Below are 19,202 nucleotides of genomic sequence, written 5' to 3' on the forward strand. Positions count from 1 at the left end.
CGCGCACCGGAATCTGAAGTCTCTCCCCTGTGCACCACCACCAAAAAGGCAAGAAGAGCCCCTCCTACCAGATGGCCACACTCCCACAGCTATACTAGAAGTACACAGTGCAATCACTTGGAACTAAAAGGCTTAGTTGAAAATTTCATTATTATATTAAACAGGCACCTAGTTCCCTGAATGAATTTATGATGCTCTCAGGCATGAGCAGTGTTAGAGAACGGGTTTTCCAACAGCGGGCTCAGAACCATTATTACTAAGAGTTTACATATCCCTTCCTCCCTAACTCCATCGGCGCTCCTGGAAGGGGCAGGTGTGCTCGGCCCATCTGTCTGACTGCAGGTCCAGCTGCAGGGAAATATCATGCCCTGAACTTAGAGTTGGTTTAGCGCACTCCTGGAAGGACTTACTGCCGTGTATCCCCCACAGCTGTGAAAGCCCTTGGGAGAGCCTTCAGGCTAGGCTATGCTTCCAGAACACTTTCTAAGAGTGCCTGGACACGGAGAGTTTGAAGAGCCTCATTGTCCCAGTTCTGTTCCCTGGACTCTTTCCTAAGACCAGCATGCCTGATATGCACCTGCCGCTGCTTCCCTTCCCCCTCCTCACCTTTAACTTCTGGCTCCCACTTCCCAGGAGAAAGGCCCAGAGTACCAAAGAGGCAATTCAGAAGACTAGTTTGAATACTAATAAAGTGAATAACTAATTCCTGGGTACAAAGTCACCAGTCAGGGGGTCCCCAAGTCTTTGCTTTCAGCAAAGTTAAAGGAAGGCCCATCAGGATGTCTACTGATAAACTACTAAAAACAATCCTTTGTGATAGAAAACTGGGCAATTGAGAGACTATAACTTGGAAAGCATTTAAATAATCAAACGAATGCTATAACAAAACTCACCCCATATTCATCTACTTATTTATGTAAACAAGGTTTCTCAGCGCTTACATGAACTCAATCAAAAATGGAATTGATGCCAAATCCTGTCTTATTCAAGCATGGATACATGAATTAAGTGAAAAAATACCCATCGTCTTAAGAGATATACTTACCAATCAAAATTTTAGTTTTTATACTTAATAGATACCTATAAAATACATAATAGTTACGCTGTCAATCAATTGTGTACTAGTAATAATTACAATAATTTAATTCGAAAGAAAAACTTCACACTTAGAACTTTATCTTCCTAGGAAACAGTAAACATTTTAAAACGCAGACTTATATATACATTTTGTTGCAGAGAACCCGTGCCGTCTTACAGATGTCTGCCAAGAATATCGGGGGCAGGGGAGGCGTCGTTGCCGTCCTTGGCCTGAATGGTGTCCCCTCCATCTGTGAGGTTTGGGGCCATACATAACTCCCTGACGGAGCTCACTGCTCATTGGTTAGGGTTCCACAGACGGAGCCTTTTCCCCTTTGCAACCCTGAGAGCCCCCACTGAGAAACGTTTGTTTGGTAAAAAGGGCTATTCCTGATTCTAAAAACCAAACCAAAACCATCACCAAAAGAACTGGTTTGAACACAGGGGAGGGACTGCCTCTTGGTAGGGGGGGGGGGGCTGCAGTCCCATGCACCCCAAGACTGAACTTTACCTGGGAGTCGATGACAAATATCAGCGCTCCTGTTCCCCGGAAGATCATCTCATAGTCAAACGTCGGGTCAAAAAAGTCAATCTGTCCTGGGAAGTCCCAAATCTGGAAGTTAACAAAGGAGCTATTGGACACGTCTTCCCGACAGATCTTGTTGGTGCTTTCCAAGAACAGCGTTTCGTTGGGAGACATTTTGTGAAAGACAACTTTCTGAATAGATGACTTGCCACTTCTCCTCAGGCCCATGAGCAGGATTCTGGGCTTCACCTCAGTGCTGAAGGGATCGCTGAAGTCCAGAACTGGAGAAACCACAAAACAAGAATGAGAGTGAGTTGCTTTCACAGTGGTTAATTAGAGAAGTTTCACTTCCACCTCAGATGTGATTTATGTTCACAGACAATGCCACTCTTCCAAATATGGAGACTGCTAACTACCTCACTCCAACTCATTAAGGGGCCTTTTAGTAAGTCCAGAACACTGAAAAATGCTGTTTTGCGACCCATCACACCATTCCAGAGGGCCAGAAAACTTGTACAACTCCATACCACAAGCAGCAAATCTGGAGTGTGAAAAGGAGAGCTTTCCTGGAACAGAGTATGAAGGGGAAAAAATCCAGTCTTAGCATTCCAAAGCAGTGTCTTCTTTGTCCAGATCATCAGAGTCTCTATGCCCTAAAGAGATGCTTGTTCATTTGAGTTATGCCTCAAACAAACAATTTTGGACTTCACCAAAATTTAAAACATTGGTGCTTCAAAGGGCACTATAAAGGAAGTGAAGACAACCCACAGAATGGGAGAAAACATCTGCAAATCACATATGTGATAAGGGACTAGTATCCAGAATATATAAAGCACTCTTACAATTCAGTAATAAAGACAACCTAATAAAAAAAAAATGGGCAACGGATCTAAAGAGACATTTCTCCAAAGAAGATACAAAAATAGCCAATAAGCACATGGAACAGTGCATCATTAGCCATGCAAGAAATACTAATCAAAACCACAATATGATGCCACCTCACACCCACTGGGATGGTTATAATCAAAAGACAAACAATAACAAGTATTGGTGAGGCTATGGAGTAATTAGAACCCTCATCCACTACTGGTAAAGAACATGAAATGTGATGTGCTTTCAACAGTTCGGCAGGTCCTCAGAAGGTTAAACACTGAGTCACCATAGGACCCAGCAATTCCACTTCTAGGAATATATTCAAAGAAATGAAAACATAGGGGCGCCTGGGTGGCGCAGTTGTTAAGCGTCTGCCTTCAGCTCAGGGCGTGATCCCGGCGTTATGGGATCGAGCCCCACATCAGGCTCTTCAGCTATGAGCCTGCTTCTTCCTCTCCCACTCCCCCTGCTTGTGTTCCCTCTCTCGCTGGCTGTCTCTATCTCTGTCAAATAAATAAATAAAATCTTTAAAAAAAAAAAAAGAAATGAAAACATATGTCCAATGTACATGAATTTCTTTTTTGTTTCCTTCTGACAACCCCTGTTATATATTTTTCTCAGTCCCTGATCCCAGTCGAATTCAATAGTGACTGGAAAGCAATTCTTTCTTCCCTTACTACAACTAGTAAATTTTTCCAACTCTCTATAATTGTCTAAAGCACATATTACTACTTGATAATATCTTAGTGAATTTCATTCCTATGTATAATATTTTGATATTTGAATTTGCAGTAGGGTTCGGTAAACACACAAATTTCAGGTAAAGCAACAACTGAATAGAGAAAAAGTAAGCAGGTACACGTGTGCACAGCGGCTACTCCACTAGAAGCAGCACTTTACTCTCACCCTACCCACACACTTTTCCAGTTCAACTTAACTCAATCCAACAATCCGCAGGTGAGATACTATAGAAGCAATAATGTGGAAGGAAAGCGCCCAAGAAAGTCACCAGCTTTCTTCTTCTTCATCAGTCATTATATGCTACTCACTCACAGTCAATCTTAGCAAAAGCAGGGCATAAATTAAAAAAGAGAACAGGGCTTCGTGTTTTAAAATTTTCAGGCTGGTAATATGTCACAATCTTCCCCTCCCACAGTGAATCCCTAAAAATAACAGAAAGGTATAAACCATAAATAAATAGATGAACAAATAAACATAAATATCTGAGCTTAAAACAACAACAACAAAAACCCTCAAAGTTGACAGATTACAGAGAAATCCCTAAGAAACACAAAGGTCAGATTGAAGAGGGAACCTGCAGCCTTTGACTAGGAATGGTAGGGTTCTGCTGCAGAAGGTAGAACTGCTGGCAGCCCAAACAGGAAGGGACATGAAGACAACCAACAGGGTTGTTATTTGGAGAATCATAATGAGAAAAGCCAGCAGATAAGCTCTGTGCACTACTGCCACCCACCCACCCAGTACACACTTCCAGGTAGAAGCAATGACCAGGGGTTTGGGTATGAGGGGGAAGGCAGTGCTCCAGGGGCTCAGGATGCCCAGCAGGAAGAGGGGGCACTCACACTACCACTCTCCATGGGCTCTGCCCTTCCCTAACTCTCACTACAGGGCGTGGAGTTCAACAGCTGGAAGCAGTTAACTTCTTCCCTCCAGACATTTCCCCAAAAGTCTAATATCCATATACCAGAACATACATCTGAAGAAGCAGAGCTCATAAAGCAGTCAGAGTAAACTTCCAAGTTAAGTATAATTAAAATATTCAGAGAAAATGTGATATCCATAAAACAAGAACAGTTTTAGAATAAGAGCAACCATGAAAAATGGCTTTAGCCATCTTAGAAATAAAAATATAATGTGGGGGGGGTTAGATATATGAATTGAAAAGCAGAAAAAAGACAGATAAAGAGGACAATAGTTAACTGGAACATCAAAGCCTCTCAGAATGTAGTACAAAGGGATACAGTGCTGGAAAGTAGGAGATAAAGGTTAAAGTAACATAAAGAATAATTATCTCAATCCAGTGGAAAATATAAATACTTGCGAAAGTACATTAGAAAAGGGTCCAGAAGGACGCACAGCAAGCAAAGACTGCATGGGTGAAAGACCTGGGAGAATCATCAAAGGGATTTTGGCTTTAATTTTTTTTAAGTTTATTTTTTTTGGTAATCTCTATACCCAACGTGGGATTCGAACTCATAACTCCAAGATCAAGAGTCACATGCTGTTTTGACTGAGCCAGCTAGGCACCTCCCCATGGCTTTAATTTTAAAAAGGAAACGCATTCATTCATATATATATATATATGAATGAATATATATAGAATATACATATTATATATATATATGAATGAATATATATAGAATATACATATATAGAATATACATACATATATATATAATTAAAATTAGTTTTGAAAAAAATGTTTAATGTATAGGGAGCCATGGCAGACATAGAGACATTTCAAAACATTAAATACTCTTGGGGCGCCTGGGTGGCACAGCGGTTAAGCGTCTGCCTTCGGCTCAGGGCGTGATCCCAGCTTTGTGGGATCGAGCCCCACGTCAGGCTCTTCCGCTGTGAGCCTGCTTCTTCCTCTCCCACTCCCCCTGCTTGTGTTCCCTCTCTCGCTGGCTGTCTCTATCTCTGTCGAATAAATAAATAAAATCTTTAAAAAAAAAAAAAAACATTAAATACTCTTAAAATTGTGATTTCAACTCCACATTTTCTTGTTACAGTGGTTGTTGTAAAGTTTCTGTTTTTTCAATACAATAAATATAGGTACTCAAAGTAGCAGACTGATAAGGTTGGTTGGACAAAAAGATATGCAAAACATGGTTCCTATCTTGAAGAAACTTAAAATCCAGTCTAGGTAATGTGGTATGCGCACAAAGATAGACAAATAGATCATTGGAATAGAATAAGGAGTCCAGAAATAAACCCACATATACAAGGACAACTGAGTTTTGACAAAGATGAAAAGCCAATTCCATGGAGAAATGATAGTCATTTTTACCAAATGGTGCTAAAACAACTGGATATCTATATGCAAAAAACAAACAAACAAAAGAACAACAACAAAAAAAAAAACCCAAAAAACCAAAAAACGAATTTCAATCCACATCTCACACCATATACAAAAATTAGCTCAAAATTGATCATAGGCCTAATTTTAAACCTAAAACTATGCAACTTCTAGGAGAAAATATTTATGACCTTGGGTTAGGCAAAGATCTCTTAGATATAACACCCAATATTGATAAATTGGACTTTATTAAAATAAAAACTTCTCTTCAGATGACACCATTAAGATAATAATAATTTAAAAAAGGAAAGCCACAGATTAAAAGAAAATACCTGCAAATCATACAGCTGTTAAAGGATTTGTATCTGGAATATGTAAGGAATTCTAAAAACTCATTAATAAGAAAACAAACTTCAATTTTTGAAAGGGTGGGAGAGCAAAAGGTTTGAACAAACAATTCGCCGAAGAGAACTTATGGAAGGCAGACTCACACATGAAAAGATGCTCAGCACATCATCAGTCATCCAGGAAATTAAATCAAAACCACAAGGAGATACTATCGCAGACACAGTAAGAAGGCTAAAATGAAGGACCGACAGCAACAAGCGTTGATGAGGATGTGGAGGCAGCAGAACCCCCATACACTGCTAGTGGAAACGTACAATGGTACAGCCATGTTGGAAAGCAGCTTGGTGGTTTCTTAAGAAGTTAAACATGTATTATATTATCCCAGCCATTCCGCAGTTACATATTTACCTAAAAGAAATGAAAGTATGTGTCCATACTTGCACACAAAGGCTCCTAGCAATTTTATTTGTAATAGTCAAAGACTGTTAACAACCCGAATGTCCATCAGCAGGTGAATGGATAAATTGTGGTGCATCTCAGCAATAAAAAGAAATAAACTGTTGACACATATAACATGGATGAATATCAAAAGGATTATGCTGAGTGAAAGAAGCCAGTTCTATTACATAAAGATTCTATTGACATAAAGTTCTAAAAACTGTAAACTCATCTATAGTGACAAGTAGCAGATCAGTGGTTGCCTGGGAAATGGAAGAGGTAGTGAAAAGGGGTCAGAGGGAACAACCTCAAAGGGGTATAAAGAAAACTTTTGGGGGCGATGGATACGTTCTTGGTTATGGTGGTGGTTTCACAGGTGTACACGGTTTCACAGGTGTACATTATGAAATAGGTGTGACTAATTTTATGTCAATTATACCTCAGTACAACTTTTTTAAAAAAAAGATTGATTGATTGATTGATTGATTGATTGGTTTAGACAGGGAGTGTGCAAGAGGGATAAGGGGCAGATGGAGAGGGAGAGAAATCCTCAAGCAGACCCCACTGAGCATGGAGCCTGACACAGGGCTCGATCCCAGGACCCTGAGATCATGATCTGAGCCAAAACCAAGAGTTGGTGGCTTAACTGACTGAGCCACCCAGATGCCCCTCAATACAGCTCTTTTAAAAAATGTATTCTCAGGGCGGCACCTGGGTGGCTCAGATGGTTGAGTGTCTGTCTTCGGCTCAGATTGGCTCGGGATCCCAGGGTCCTGGGATCGAGTCCCACATCGGGCTCCCTGCTCAGTGCGGAGCCTGCTTCTCCCTCTCCCTCTGCCATTCCCTCCACTTGTGCTCTCTGGCTCTCTCTCTCTCTCTCTGTCAAATAAATAAATAAAATCTTTAAAAATAATTAAAAAAATAAATAAAAATGTATTCTTGGGGTGCCTGGGTGGCTCAGTCAGTTAAACCTCTGTCTTCGGCTTGGGTCATGATCTCAGGGTCCTAGGATCAAGCCCCGCATAGGGCTCCTTGCTCAGTGGGGAGCCTGCTTCTCCCTCTCCCTCTACCTGCCACTCCCCCTGCTTGTGCTCTCTCCCTCTCTTTCTCTCTGTCAAATACATAAACAAAATCTTTAAACAAAAACTTAAAAGTAAATAAAAATAAAAAAGAATACCTGACAAAAAAATTTTTTAATGTATTCTCAAGGACAAAAATGAAAACCTCAAGAGCTATAGTTGTTCTATTATTGCTTCACAAACAGCTAGTGTTAGATCAATGCAAAGAGTAGGGAAGAAATGCCCACGGGTAGTAGGAAGGAGCTCAGTGCATTACAAGGGTTATGAATGCAGACAAAGCAGTGCAGGATTTGGATGGGGTTGATGGGGGTGGGGCGAAGGAGGCTCTCTAAGAAGAGCAGAGACCAAAGGTAGGCAAAGGCACCATGCCTTTCATAGAACAGGTAAATATGCATACAATGAAAACTCAGCAACCATATATGAAGGTACCTTCCATATGCCAAGTACTGTGCTGGGCACTCTCCACACTTCATCCCATTCAACTCTTTCAGGAATACATAGTATTATCTCTCCATTTCAGGTAAAGAAATTTCAAGCTCGGGGAAGATCAAGTTAACATTCAAACTGAGGGCTGGCCCATCCAAAAGTCTATGCATTCTGTTTCTGCTGTGCAACACTCAATCCAATCAAAGAAAGCAAAAGTCCACATTAAATTATGTACAAGCACAAAAATACTGAAGTGTTTATACATGCTTTTATTTCTTCCCAATTTATACGCTGGGCATCAGTGCAGATTTTAACTTATCTTCATTAGGGTCTACAAGTGTCTATGTGGCATGACCACCCATGCTGGTGCCTTGGAGGATGGACCTCCACCTCCTGGGGAGAGTGGGAGGTGATGGAAGGTCACCGTGTGGAGAGGAGGTGGTGTACACACGTTTATATACACAGACTGGCTGGGAAGCGAGATGCACATGCCACTACAACATACACACACAGTGTTGGAAGTATTTCCTTCTCCCTGCCAAATTCAAGCACAGGCCACCAATGGTAAACTGCTGGGCAATGGTGGGCCAGATCAGTGAGGGTACCATCAACTCTGTGGAGACCCCTCAGGCCCACGCAGATGCATTTTACATTTAGCTTGTATGGACACATGCCAGATACCTGGCTAGACATTTCCGCAAACTTTTACCCCCCCCCACACACCCCCCATTCCCTGGCCATGAGGAGGTACAGGTCTGTTTTGCACCTGAGGAATCTGGGGAGAGGAACATGCCCAAGGTCACAGGGCTAGTATGTGGTAGAGTCCTCGCCTAGAGTCTTAGCCAACAATCAGATGGCATTCAACAAAAACTGCAACAATGAAAACAGAAGAGACTAGGAAATACCAGAGTACATCATGCATAATAAGAGCACATACCGCTAGTGAAACTCTTAGATTCCCTTAGACGTGTATGGTGCTGGTTCACAATATAAACGTATTTGTTATGTGAACCACAGTCAAAAACACTTTGTTGACCACTGCTATTGCCCAGGAGAGGTTTCTTATATCACAGAGGACTGCTGACAAAAATCCCTCCTTCGGGGGCCCCTGGCTGCCTCAGTCAGTGGAGCACATGACTCTTGATCTTGGGATCATGAGTTCGAGCCCCACGGTGGGAGTAAAGATTACTTTAGAAAATAAACAAAATAAAGAAAAAATTAATTTGCCATTGTTCTCAAGCACGATGGGCCTCTAGGGTCTAATATAGATCATGTATATGTATTTTTTTAAATCTCTCTTCTAATCCTCTCCCACCTCCCCTCAAGTATCTCTGCTTCCGAACCCTGTGGGGCTTCCCAGAGGCTCTCATCCCCCTCTGGGAGTGAGAGCAGGGAGCGCATACCAGGAAATGCAGCACCCAAACTCTTGGCCTCCTGGCCAGCTGGCTCTCTCCACTAAACTTTCCCTGTGCATCACCGTTCACTCAAGAACATCCTGAGAAAGGTGAAAGGAAGAGAATGAAGGACGAGAGCTGCAGTATAAGGGCTAATACTTATTTTTTTTAAAAAAAGATCAAGAAGGAACTACAGGATTTGGGACTGGAGATGGACTCCCAGGGAGGGCCCTTTAAACGTGTCAGCGGGTGTGGAGGAAGTTGCTGGGAGAGGTGAAATTTACCAGAGGGCAGTTTGTTCAGTTTCATAAAGGTTCCCTGATTCTCTGCCAAGTGTGAGCCGGGGCTGAGCCAGGGGCTGCAGACACAAAGGAAAGATTCATTCCTTAGTGATTAGAGGAGAAAGCAGACAAGAAAAACTGACAATTACAGTGTCCTGTTACGGAGGTGTTATGGGCTCAGAGAGAGGACTCCCTGGAGAAATATCTGAGTCTTAAAGAAAAGGAGGCATGAAAGAGATGAATGAGGAAAGGTCGTGCCAGAAAGAGATTCTGGCTTTCCCGCAGTTTAAGGAATGTCGTTTAAAGGCAAGGAAAGGCTGCACCCTGTCCGGTGACTTCCTTCCCACAGCATTTCGAATAAAATCCAAACACCTTCTTTCCGCAAAAGGCCCTACATGGACTTCCCTCCCATCCCGTGCCGGGTTCATCTTCCCCACTGGTTCCCTATCCTGTAACCACACTGGCATTCCGGTTTCTCACCCCCGGGGTCTGGACGTGTCCCTCCCTCCACCTGATAGGCTTCCCCTAGCTTTCTTCCCACTCAGCCCAGAAGCAATTTTATCTCCTCTCCGCTGAAGGGGACCCCATCAGTTCTTGATAACCCTGTGTCTTAATAGTACTTATCACTGGGGTGGGGCTTGGGTGGCTCAGTCGGTTAAGCCACCAACTCTTGATTTCGGCTCAGGTCATGATCTCAGGGTCACGAGATCCAGCACAACATGTGGGCTCCTCGATGAGCAGGGAGTGAGCTTGAGATTCTCTCCCTCTGCCCCTCCTCCCGCTCACTCTGCCTCTCTCTCTCTTTCAAATAAATAAATAAACAAATCTCTAAAAAAATAGTACTTATCACTATACAAAACTGTCTTTTTACTTTATACATTTGTCTTCCTGTCTGTTTACTTGTTTATTGTCTGTCCCAAATATACAGAAGCAAATTACAAAGCATGTGGCATGAGTCCAATAAATATCTTTGAATAGGTTCGTTGACAGAGAAGTCTGTCACCTCCACGGCAAACAAAAACTGCAACAAAGACAAAAGAAGAGACTGGGAAATACCGGAGTACATCATGCATAATAAGGGTATAAACCTCTAGTGAAACTTTTTCAAGTCTACTTAGACATAGGTGGTGCTGGTTCACAACATAAACACATTTTTTATTGTGGACCACGGCCAGAAATATTTTGTCAACCACTGCTAGATTCCGCTGCCTCATGAATGAGATGCTGGGAAGTCTGGATTTTACTTTGAAAGCCATGAGGAAATCACTAAGGATTTTAAGAGGAGACTAACATGATCAGATTTACACTTCAAGAGGTTCACTCCAGAAACAGACCCCCTGGCGGGGGGTTGGTGTGGAGATAGTGAAGGGGTCTAGAATAAGCCACTGTGCCATAAAAATTATACTGAGCTAAAGATACTGAAGTCCCTGAAATCCCTTATTTGCCTAAAGCAAAGCCTCCCAAAAGAACTCAATTGCCATAAAACTCCTTCCTGGAAGCAACTCTAATCTTCTCTTGGTGAAGACTCAGATAGAAGAGTTGGCACCACACCCAAGCAGACGTGGTCCCCAAACTATCCTATCTCCCATCTGTTCTCCTGTGGGCCCGTTTATCTTTCCAAAAAGTCATTTGTTTTTCCATAAATGCCCTTTCCCCAACTCCCTTCCAAGAAGTCACTCATTGTCCCAGAACTGCCCCTGTGCCCCTCCCCATCCTCTATTAAGATAGTAATACGGCCAGAATTCTAAACACCTTCTTTTTTAAAGTTTATTTATTTATTTAAGCGATCTCTACTCTCAACATGAGATCAAGAGTCACACGCTCTCCCAACTGAGCCAGCCAGGCCCCTCTAAACACCTACGTTGCACTTTCTGTGAACTCTCATACATTAGTACATAATTAAATCTGGTTTTCTCTTGTGAATCCATCTTTTGTCAGTTTAATTTGCAGGCTCCCAATTCAGAACCTAACAGAATAGAGGAAAAGTTTTTGCTCCCCTGACAGCAGTTAGGTTATTCTCACAAATGAGAAATGAAAGAACTAAGAACTAAGGCACGGACCACAGAAATGGTCAGAAGGCACAGATTTGTGACCAGTTCAAGTTGACTGAATAGTATTTAGTGATCCCCTGGACACAGATGACAAGGGAGAAAGAAGTTCCCAACCTGTCAGACCAAGCTAACAACGGCGCATTCACAAAGATGGTAAAGGGAAANNGGCTGAACTGTATTTGAAGTTGTGAAGTCTGGGGTGCCTGTCCGCCTGCCGCTCAGGTGAGAAAAGGATCCGGGGCCTGGGAAGAACAGTAACATGAGGTCACAGACAGGTCTGAAGTGGGAATGTAGGTCGCTCAGGCCATCCATGCCTCAGCTGCTGGTTTTTCCCCTAATCTTGTTGCCTGAGGGTGAGGGAATTTTTGAGAGGTTTTAGCCTTGGCCACTGTGACACAGCTCAAACCAACCCGCTCCAACCTCTTATCACCCAGCGGTTCTCATGTCCTGACCACCTGCATAGCACAGAGGGTCACCTCTAACCCTCCAGTGGGTAACCTGTATCCTTTACAGGTGCAAGAACCGAGGCCTTGGCGCTTACTACAATAAACACTCAGTAGATGTTTGTTGGTCGGGCTAATTGAATGAAAGTGACTAAGCAGAATCTGAATCTAAATTAACTGAAGCTTTAAAAAGAAACTTCCAGTCTGACATTGGCCCAGATCAGCACTTGAGTATCAAGAGTATGAGCTTTACGCCTAGGTAGTTTATCGACTGCAGTCAGGGACACTGAACATACCTCACCTATCTTGCACTGGTCCTGTCAGCACCCCAATTTTCCAAACAGCCTGGCTTTGTAACTAGACTGCGGGAAATCCCAGGGAAATTCAATTACCCCAGGAACAGCATTATGAGGAGGGCCCATGCAACCAGACCTGGAGGCTAATGACTTCATCAGTAACTGGCAGATCCCTGTCAAAAACCAATAGTCCTGTAAATGTATGTGACTGCCGAGGGGCCACACCTGGCTGATCTGTGGGTTGGTAATGTTCACCACAAAGAAGGAACCAGAAATCAGGAAAATGGGAACGAAAGGCCTGACACAGTTCCAACAGGGTTGGCCTTACCTTCTTAAGCTCATGTGGTCTCTCAGGGGAAAATGAGACATCATAGGAAACGCACTTCATAAATTCTGAAATATTATACAATTGAGAACTATTCTAATTAAGGAATGTTCTCCAAGAGGTGACACCTTTGAACGGGTCCAAAATGGGAAAATGAAACAAAGATTTAATGAAAAATTAGGAAAACATGGTGGCAAAGTGATGGCAGGTGGAATGCTTTAAATAATACTGGGAAAGTGACAAACTGGGGTTCAAGTCCCAGCTCTGCCATGTACCAGCTGTGTAACCCCATACATGGCCCCTGGCCCATGAGTCCTTATCTATCAGTCTGTGTATACATGTGCACCCCCTTCTTTCTTTTTTTATCCCAGACCACGCCTATGTAATGAGAGGGCCTTTTGTGGAATGTGGCTACAATGAGAAGCTCACACTGTCTTAAGGGAAAGTTAGAACTTCTTTGCTATTAGTATCCTGTGGGGTCATCAAAGGCTTAAGTTTCTGTTTACTAATGCTTTTAGGGAGAGGCCTCTGGTTTGTTTCTATTTGCAACATTATCTGCCATCCTTTACAATTCTGATCAATGGAACTTCTTATACATTCAAGACCCAGGAGAGCTCAGGGGTGAATGGCTGGCTCAGTTGGTGGACCATGCCACTCTTGATCTCAGGGTCATGAGTTCAAGTCCCACATTGGGTGTAGAGCCTATTTAATAATAATAATTTTTAAAAAAGACCCAGGAGCTCAGGGAGAAATTCCATCCTAAGTGGGAATTAAATATATGAATAATGCCATTAATAAGAGAATATGCAGAAATTTAAAAAAAGAATATGCAAAAATCATAAAGATTCAATGTCCATTTGATCAACTACTTAGTAAGGAGAATTAAATGCAAACAGAACATATATTTTCAAAGGCATAAAAGTTTTTGAAAGTGGTTTTTATTTATATGTGAAGACCAAATCTTTCTCTATGAAATCCTTTCACATCACACTGGCAGGTCACTAAAAAAATTCCATATATGAATATTTCCTTAACATATATATTCAGTAACATTTCTAATGTGTTCTCATTTACTAATGCTCCTGCAAGAAGGGGAAAGCGTTCTTGTGAACTTTTTTTTTAACGCTTTGAGAGTGATCCAGGTTGGTTTTCTGTGGTCCTCTACCTTACGCACTAAGAAACTGAGTCGGAGTCTCGCCCAAAGGTCCTCAAGAGGAGAAAGTTGACACCATCCTGCACGATTTAGGCCAGGAGTGAAAAACCCATTTGTCACAGCAGAACCAGGGAAAGCCACTCTTACAAGACAGATTGAAAGCTTTCCCAGAAGAGGAAGAACAGAGAAGGTTAAAAAAAAAAAAAAAAAAGGTAAGGACGAATAAAGGAAGTAGAGAAGAAAAGTGAGAAAAATGAGCAGGAAAGAAGTGGCTGTGGTATGAAGTGAAATTATGTCACCATCAACAGCTATGGGGCCGGGGGCCTGATTGAAGCAGAGGGTAAACAGAGACACACAGCCAACTGAGGACTGACAAAGATGATCTTTCAAACTCAGAACTACATCCCTTATCCAGAACTCCAGAACTTAGTTTCTGCTTCTTTTTTTCCCATCAGACTACCCTATGTCTGTTCTGATACGAAAATAGGGGACATTTCTGATAGAAGTATAGAATGAAGATTCTCTGACACCCTGAATCACTGAAACATGTTTACAAAATATCTAATATAAGCACATGCTCTTGGGGCACTTGGGTGCTACAGCTGGTTGAGCATCCAACCCCGTCCGACCCCTAGTTTAGCCTCAGGTTGTGATCTCGGGGTCTTGAGATCAAGACCTGTGTCTGGCTCCGTGTGGAGTCTGCTTAAGACTCTCTCCCCCTCTCCCTCTGCCCCTCCCCTCTCACTCACAGGCGCCGGTGCCATATGTATTTAAACAAGCATTGTGCCGAAGGTGTGACTTTGGTCACATCATATTTAAGTATTCTGTATTTCATCTATTCCAACTCTTCTGTATCTCTGTATTTCCAGGGCCAGAGGGAAACCGAAGAGATTAGGCGTAGCCAGGGCTATAGCCAACCCAACTCTTTTTGGGCAAGGCAGAATTACAAGGAAAGGGATTTACATATCCATGAACTTGACCCTCTCCTAAACCTTGCTCAGGTTTAGCTCCTGTTGTAGCTGCAGAAAAGTCCTAGCACCTCTGAGCCACAGTGTCCCTATCAGAAGAACAATTATCTCTACTTACTCTCAACTATGAGAGGATGAATTCACTAATAATTTTTAAATTACTTTAAGAATAAAAAAAGAAGCTGACACTCATGATTAATAGATGCAAACCGGTGGTTTCACTGCATTTACACCCATCAGGGAAGTATCACCTGCTGACCGTCGATTTTTTGTGCCTCCAGTAACCGCCTGAACTGTCACTTCCTCAGACCCTAAGAGAGTTCACAGGCTGCTATGGAAACAAGACGCACCTCAGCTGGACTGTGGATGAGCAGCTTAGCCAAGTTTCCCCTAAAACTTGGGAGGGAATTTGGGAAAAAACAATTTCACTTTCTGATTAAATATGATCTTTTATTTTTTTATTTAAAAGTATTTATTTATTTGAGAGAGAGAGAGAGAGCATGAGTGCACGAGTGGGGCGAGGGGCAGATGGAGAAGCAGACTCCCTGCTGAGCAGGGAGCCCGCCATGGGGCTGGATCCCAGGACCCCGCCCCCCTCCAGATCATGACCTGGGCCGAAGGCAGACGCTTAACCAACTGAGCCACTCAGGCATCCCATATGATCTTTTAATTGCTTTCCTTGTTATTGCAGTTTTTAAAGCACAGTAATTTATTAAAGGTTTAAATTCCATATGTCTAAAAACAATCATTATATTTGCTGCAACTGTTTTTAATGGCTTATTTATTGCCTCCACTCTCTGGAGTTTTATCTGGAGTGAGGAGGTTGAAGGTGAGACTCACCTTATATCTGATCAACTACTTTCAAAGGGGGGCGTTGAGAGGTGCCCAACTCTGTCCTTAACAGGACTGAAGTTCCAGAGAACACTCCAGCTATTCATGAATAAAATTTGGAGTGCAAGCCAGAGAAGTGCAATTTAAGTTTCACCTTAGCTGCACTAAGTTTTCAAATTTTGCACATTGTGGTAAAACTTACATGGCCCTCAGCTTAAAAATAATATCAGAGGTTCCTTCTAGACTAAGGGAAATGAAATTCACACTATCCACTTTCAATCTACCTTGTTTTGCACAGTTTCTGATAAACTGCTTTGCAACTTACCTGGTGATGCTAGTCAGTCGCGCATCCCACCTGCCAGGATAGATTTCTGAACCTCATGGAAAAAGCCCCAGGTCTCCACTCAGCAAAGGCAACACATGAAGTTCATTAGGAAGGTAACGGGTAAAGGGAGTGCATTAGAGAAATGCTTTGTTCGTGGTTCAAAATGTACCATATCTACATCTTTCCTCAGAGTAAAAAAGTTCCTTTCCCTCCACATTCCTTTTCTTACATTTGAGAGTAGGTAAATATAAATTTTACCAAAAATAACACAGGATGCTAGTGCAACATGTGCCCAGGGCCCATTAGAAATTGAGATGACCTTTGGTAGCACTTGAGGTCCCAGGAATGAGAGTCACAACTCCTGGCCTCAACCCTCATCTCAACTCCCCAGGATCGTATCAGTTGGCATGACACTGTCAGGGACAGTTGTTGCTAGAACTGCTGACTGAGGAGCCTATCCGCCATTCTAAAAAGTGAATGCTCTGATAAGAGATTCCACATTCAGGCCTAAACCCCAAAATCAAAGCCAGGGATGAATGGAAAGAACAGGAACCTGAGATAATAGAGGAAGTCTTCTGAGACCAGACCACCTACCTACAGCAGGCCCAGGGGAGAAAGACCCAGCTTCAGGTTTGTTTGCAGGAGCAAATAATCATTTGTCGCTCCTCTTACCACGAAAATATACTCAGTGCTTTTATAGAAAGATTCCAGGTTGATCCCAAGAACTCACGAGCGATGATTTTATTACTGAAGTAATGAAAAGCATCAGTTACAGACGAGTTTGCCTTTAGGTTAGGAGCAGTGGGGAGCATTCAAGACCAGGCTCTGGGGAAGCCCTTTGTTCAGGAAATCCCACCCCTCAGGCAAAGCTTTACTTTCATTTCAAGTCCTCAAATCAAATTTTAAAAGTGCCCCCTTAAAGAACTGCAGAATAAATAACAGGCAGGTCCTTTACTTTCCATGGAACGTCTCAGGTCCCCAGAACAATATCGAATTACAGGGCTTTTCTTCCCAGATATAGTCTCTTTTCTTTCTTTTTTTAAGAGGATCACACATGCGCCCTATTGTGTGTCTACCATTTCGAATATCTTCCAAATACATCCCGATTCTGAATCTCTGGAGTCTTCTAAGAATCTAGAAGGAGCTACCGAAAGCAATTTGAATAATAACAAAGCGACTGAACAATTTAATTACCAAAAGTAGCCCTAGAGACTCCAACAAAAGGGTTGGAAGCCTTTATCTACAAAAACGTGGCCACGTGCTCAACTGTGGGACCAATTATGGAGAGTGCAGAAGAGAGAAGCACACAGGTGCACACACCAATTTAAGCAAATGGGGAATTAGCACAAATTCTCTCTGGAGACAGGACACTATGAAAAAGTGTGACTTAGCTTCTTTCTCATCTATCAGATGCAAGGTTTAGTAAACTTTCTTCCCTTTCTGATTAATTGAAAGTAGCACCTGCCATACATAAAATAATGGAAATTGTCCTCCACAGAAAGGCTCTGAATAGGAATTTTAAAATAAGTTCAATGAATTTTCAATAAAAGTTCTTCCAAATCAACAGTCACAAAGGTAGTTTTACCCCTCCCACAATTTCTTCAAAGTGAAATTTTTAGAAGTTAGTTCTTTCTCTAGGAAGCCTACAGCTTCATCTAGATGTTATGTTTAACAGCTTCATTCTATTGACCTTTTCAAGTGACCTTACCATAGAGTACTTTTCCCTTGCTTTGGAGGCAAACAAAAAAAGATGAACCTTTCTGGAATCCTAAAAAACTCTCAACTTTCTTAGGCCTTAATTAAATTAAATGCAGGAGCCCCCCACAAGCCGAACAATCGCTAAATCCCACTTCTTAAACAGGAAACAGAGTTTGCTTCTGAGAGACAATGTATTCCCCCGCCCCGTGCTCACTCTGGGGCAGGCACTGCCATGCCCAGGTGGTGACACTGAGCAGAGATAAGGTGTCCTAACAACTGTATTTGCCTGGATCCCGGGAAACCCGCAGCCACTCGGCGACTTCCACATCACTTGCGCGCGCACACACCCCCCCACCCGCGGCTCCACGGGTGCCCCCGACGCCGCAACCCGTGCAGCCTAAGGACCCCTCCCGCGGCGACACGGGGTAAGACTGACACCCGCAGCTGCCGACGACCCTGCCAGTCACGCTGCCGCCGGCTGCCTTTTTTAGCCACGACATCTGACCAGGCTTCGACAGCAGCATTCAGGGAGAGGTCCCAGGGCGCGCCAGGCGGTCCCCTCCCATTCCCAACCCCCAGACCCAGTGGAGAGCTCCGGGTGAGGGGTAGGGGATGTACTAGCCCTGGAAGGGGCCAGAGAGGGTACGTTCCTCCTGCCCTTACGCTTCCTCTCTCCTCTCTCCACGGATCCGGGCCCCCCTCCACCGCCCGCACCCGGGATCCCCCATTTTGCAGCCCGTGGTCGCTCTTCTGGCGCCCCTCCCCACTCCCACCCCTCAACTCCGCTCTCTTGGATCCCCTCCAAGTCGGTGGCCCGCGCGCCTGGTCGGGCGGGGGACTGGAAGACACAGAGGGAAGGGATATGGTGCCGGCTGAGGACGCGCGGGGCGTGGGGCCGGGCGGGGGACCCCGCGCTCACCTCCCTCCTCCGCCCCGCTGTCCGGGTCGGCGTCCGAAGAGTCGGGCCCGTCCGCGTAGTCCGCTAGCCCCACCAGCTCATCCTCCTCGTCGTCGTCCTCGTCCTCCGGCTGCGGCTTCCCCAGCACCTGGCTCATCGCTCCCACGGCCGGCCGTCCCGGGGGCGGCGGGGGTCCCTGGTGGGGGCCAAACCTCTTCCCCTGCCGCTCGTAGCCTATTTCTGAATTGGGGTTTTGCCTGGAGGTTCGCAGGAGCCCGCGGAGGCAGGGCCGCGCACCCCTCGTGGCGGCCGGCGTCCAGGTCTGGGTCTCGCGGTTCCCACCGCGCCCGGAGCCCCCTTCCCCGCCCCGCCCGCCTGCCGGCGGAGGAGTCAGCCGGAGCGCGGCAGTTCCTCCCCGAGGAGGGAGAGAGAGACTGCGTGACCCAAGTCACCTGACACACACTGTCACACACACACACATACACACACACACGCACGGGCGGGCGGGCGGGCGCGCGCGCGCGCTTTCCCGGGCTCCAGCACCGCTCGGCGGGGCGCTGGGCCGAGGCCGCGCACACACACTGGGGGAAGGAGGGGGGGAGGGGCGGGGGGCAGGGCGGCGGGAGCCCTCCACCTAACCAGAAGCTCACAGTGGCACACGCCCGGTACCGCGGGCCCTGGGACGCTGCGCAGTCACCCACCGCGGCTGCGCGCCAGGGGCCCCTACGC

At 44.4% G+C, this 19,202-nt stretch overlaps 1 protein-coding gene across 1 annotated transcript in view; it reads right to left on the reverse strand.

Moving 5' to 3' along the window:
- The window catches only part of RRAGD (Ras related GTP binding D), a 39,537-nt gene extending 20,691 nt beyond the window's left edge, over positions 1-18,846 (reverse strand). The window contains exons 1-2 of the mRNA XM_008687768.2: positions 18,495-18,846; positions 1,589-1,884 (exon numbers count right to left, since the gene is read on the reverse strand). Coding sequence (XP_008685990.2) covers positions 1,589-1,884; positions 18,495-18,630 — 432 coding nt within the window. The 5' untranslated portion in view covers positions 18,631-18,846. The remainder of the gene's footprint in view (positions 1-1,588; positions 1,885-18,494) is intronic.
- Positions 18,847-19,202: the final 356 nt, after the last annotated feature.

The sequence above is a fragment of the Ursus maritimus genome, unplaced genomic scaffold (assembly GCF_017311325.1).
Source record: "Ursus maritimus isolate PB19 unplaced genomic scaffold, ASM1731132v1 scaffold_13, whole genome shotgun sequence".
NCBI lineage: Eukaryota > Metazoa > Chordata > Mammalia > Carnivora > Ursidae > Ursus > Ursus maritimus.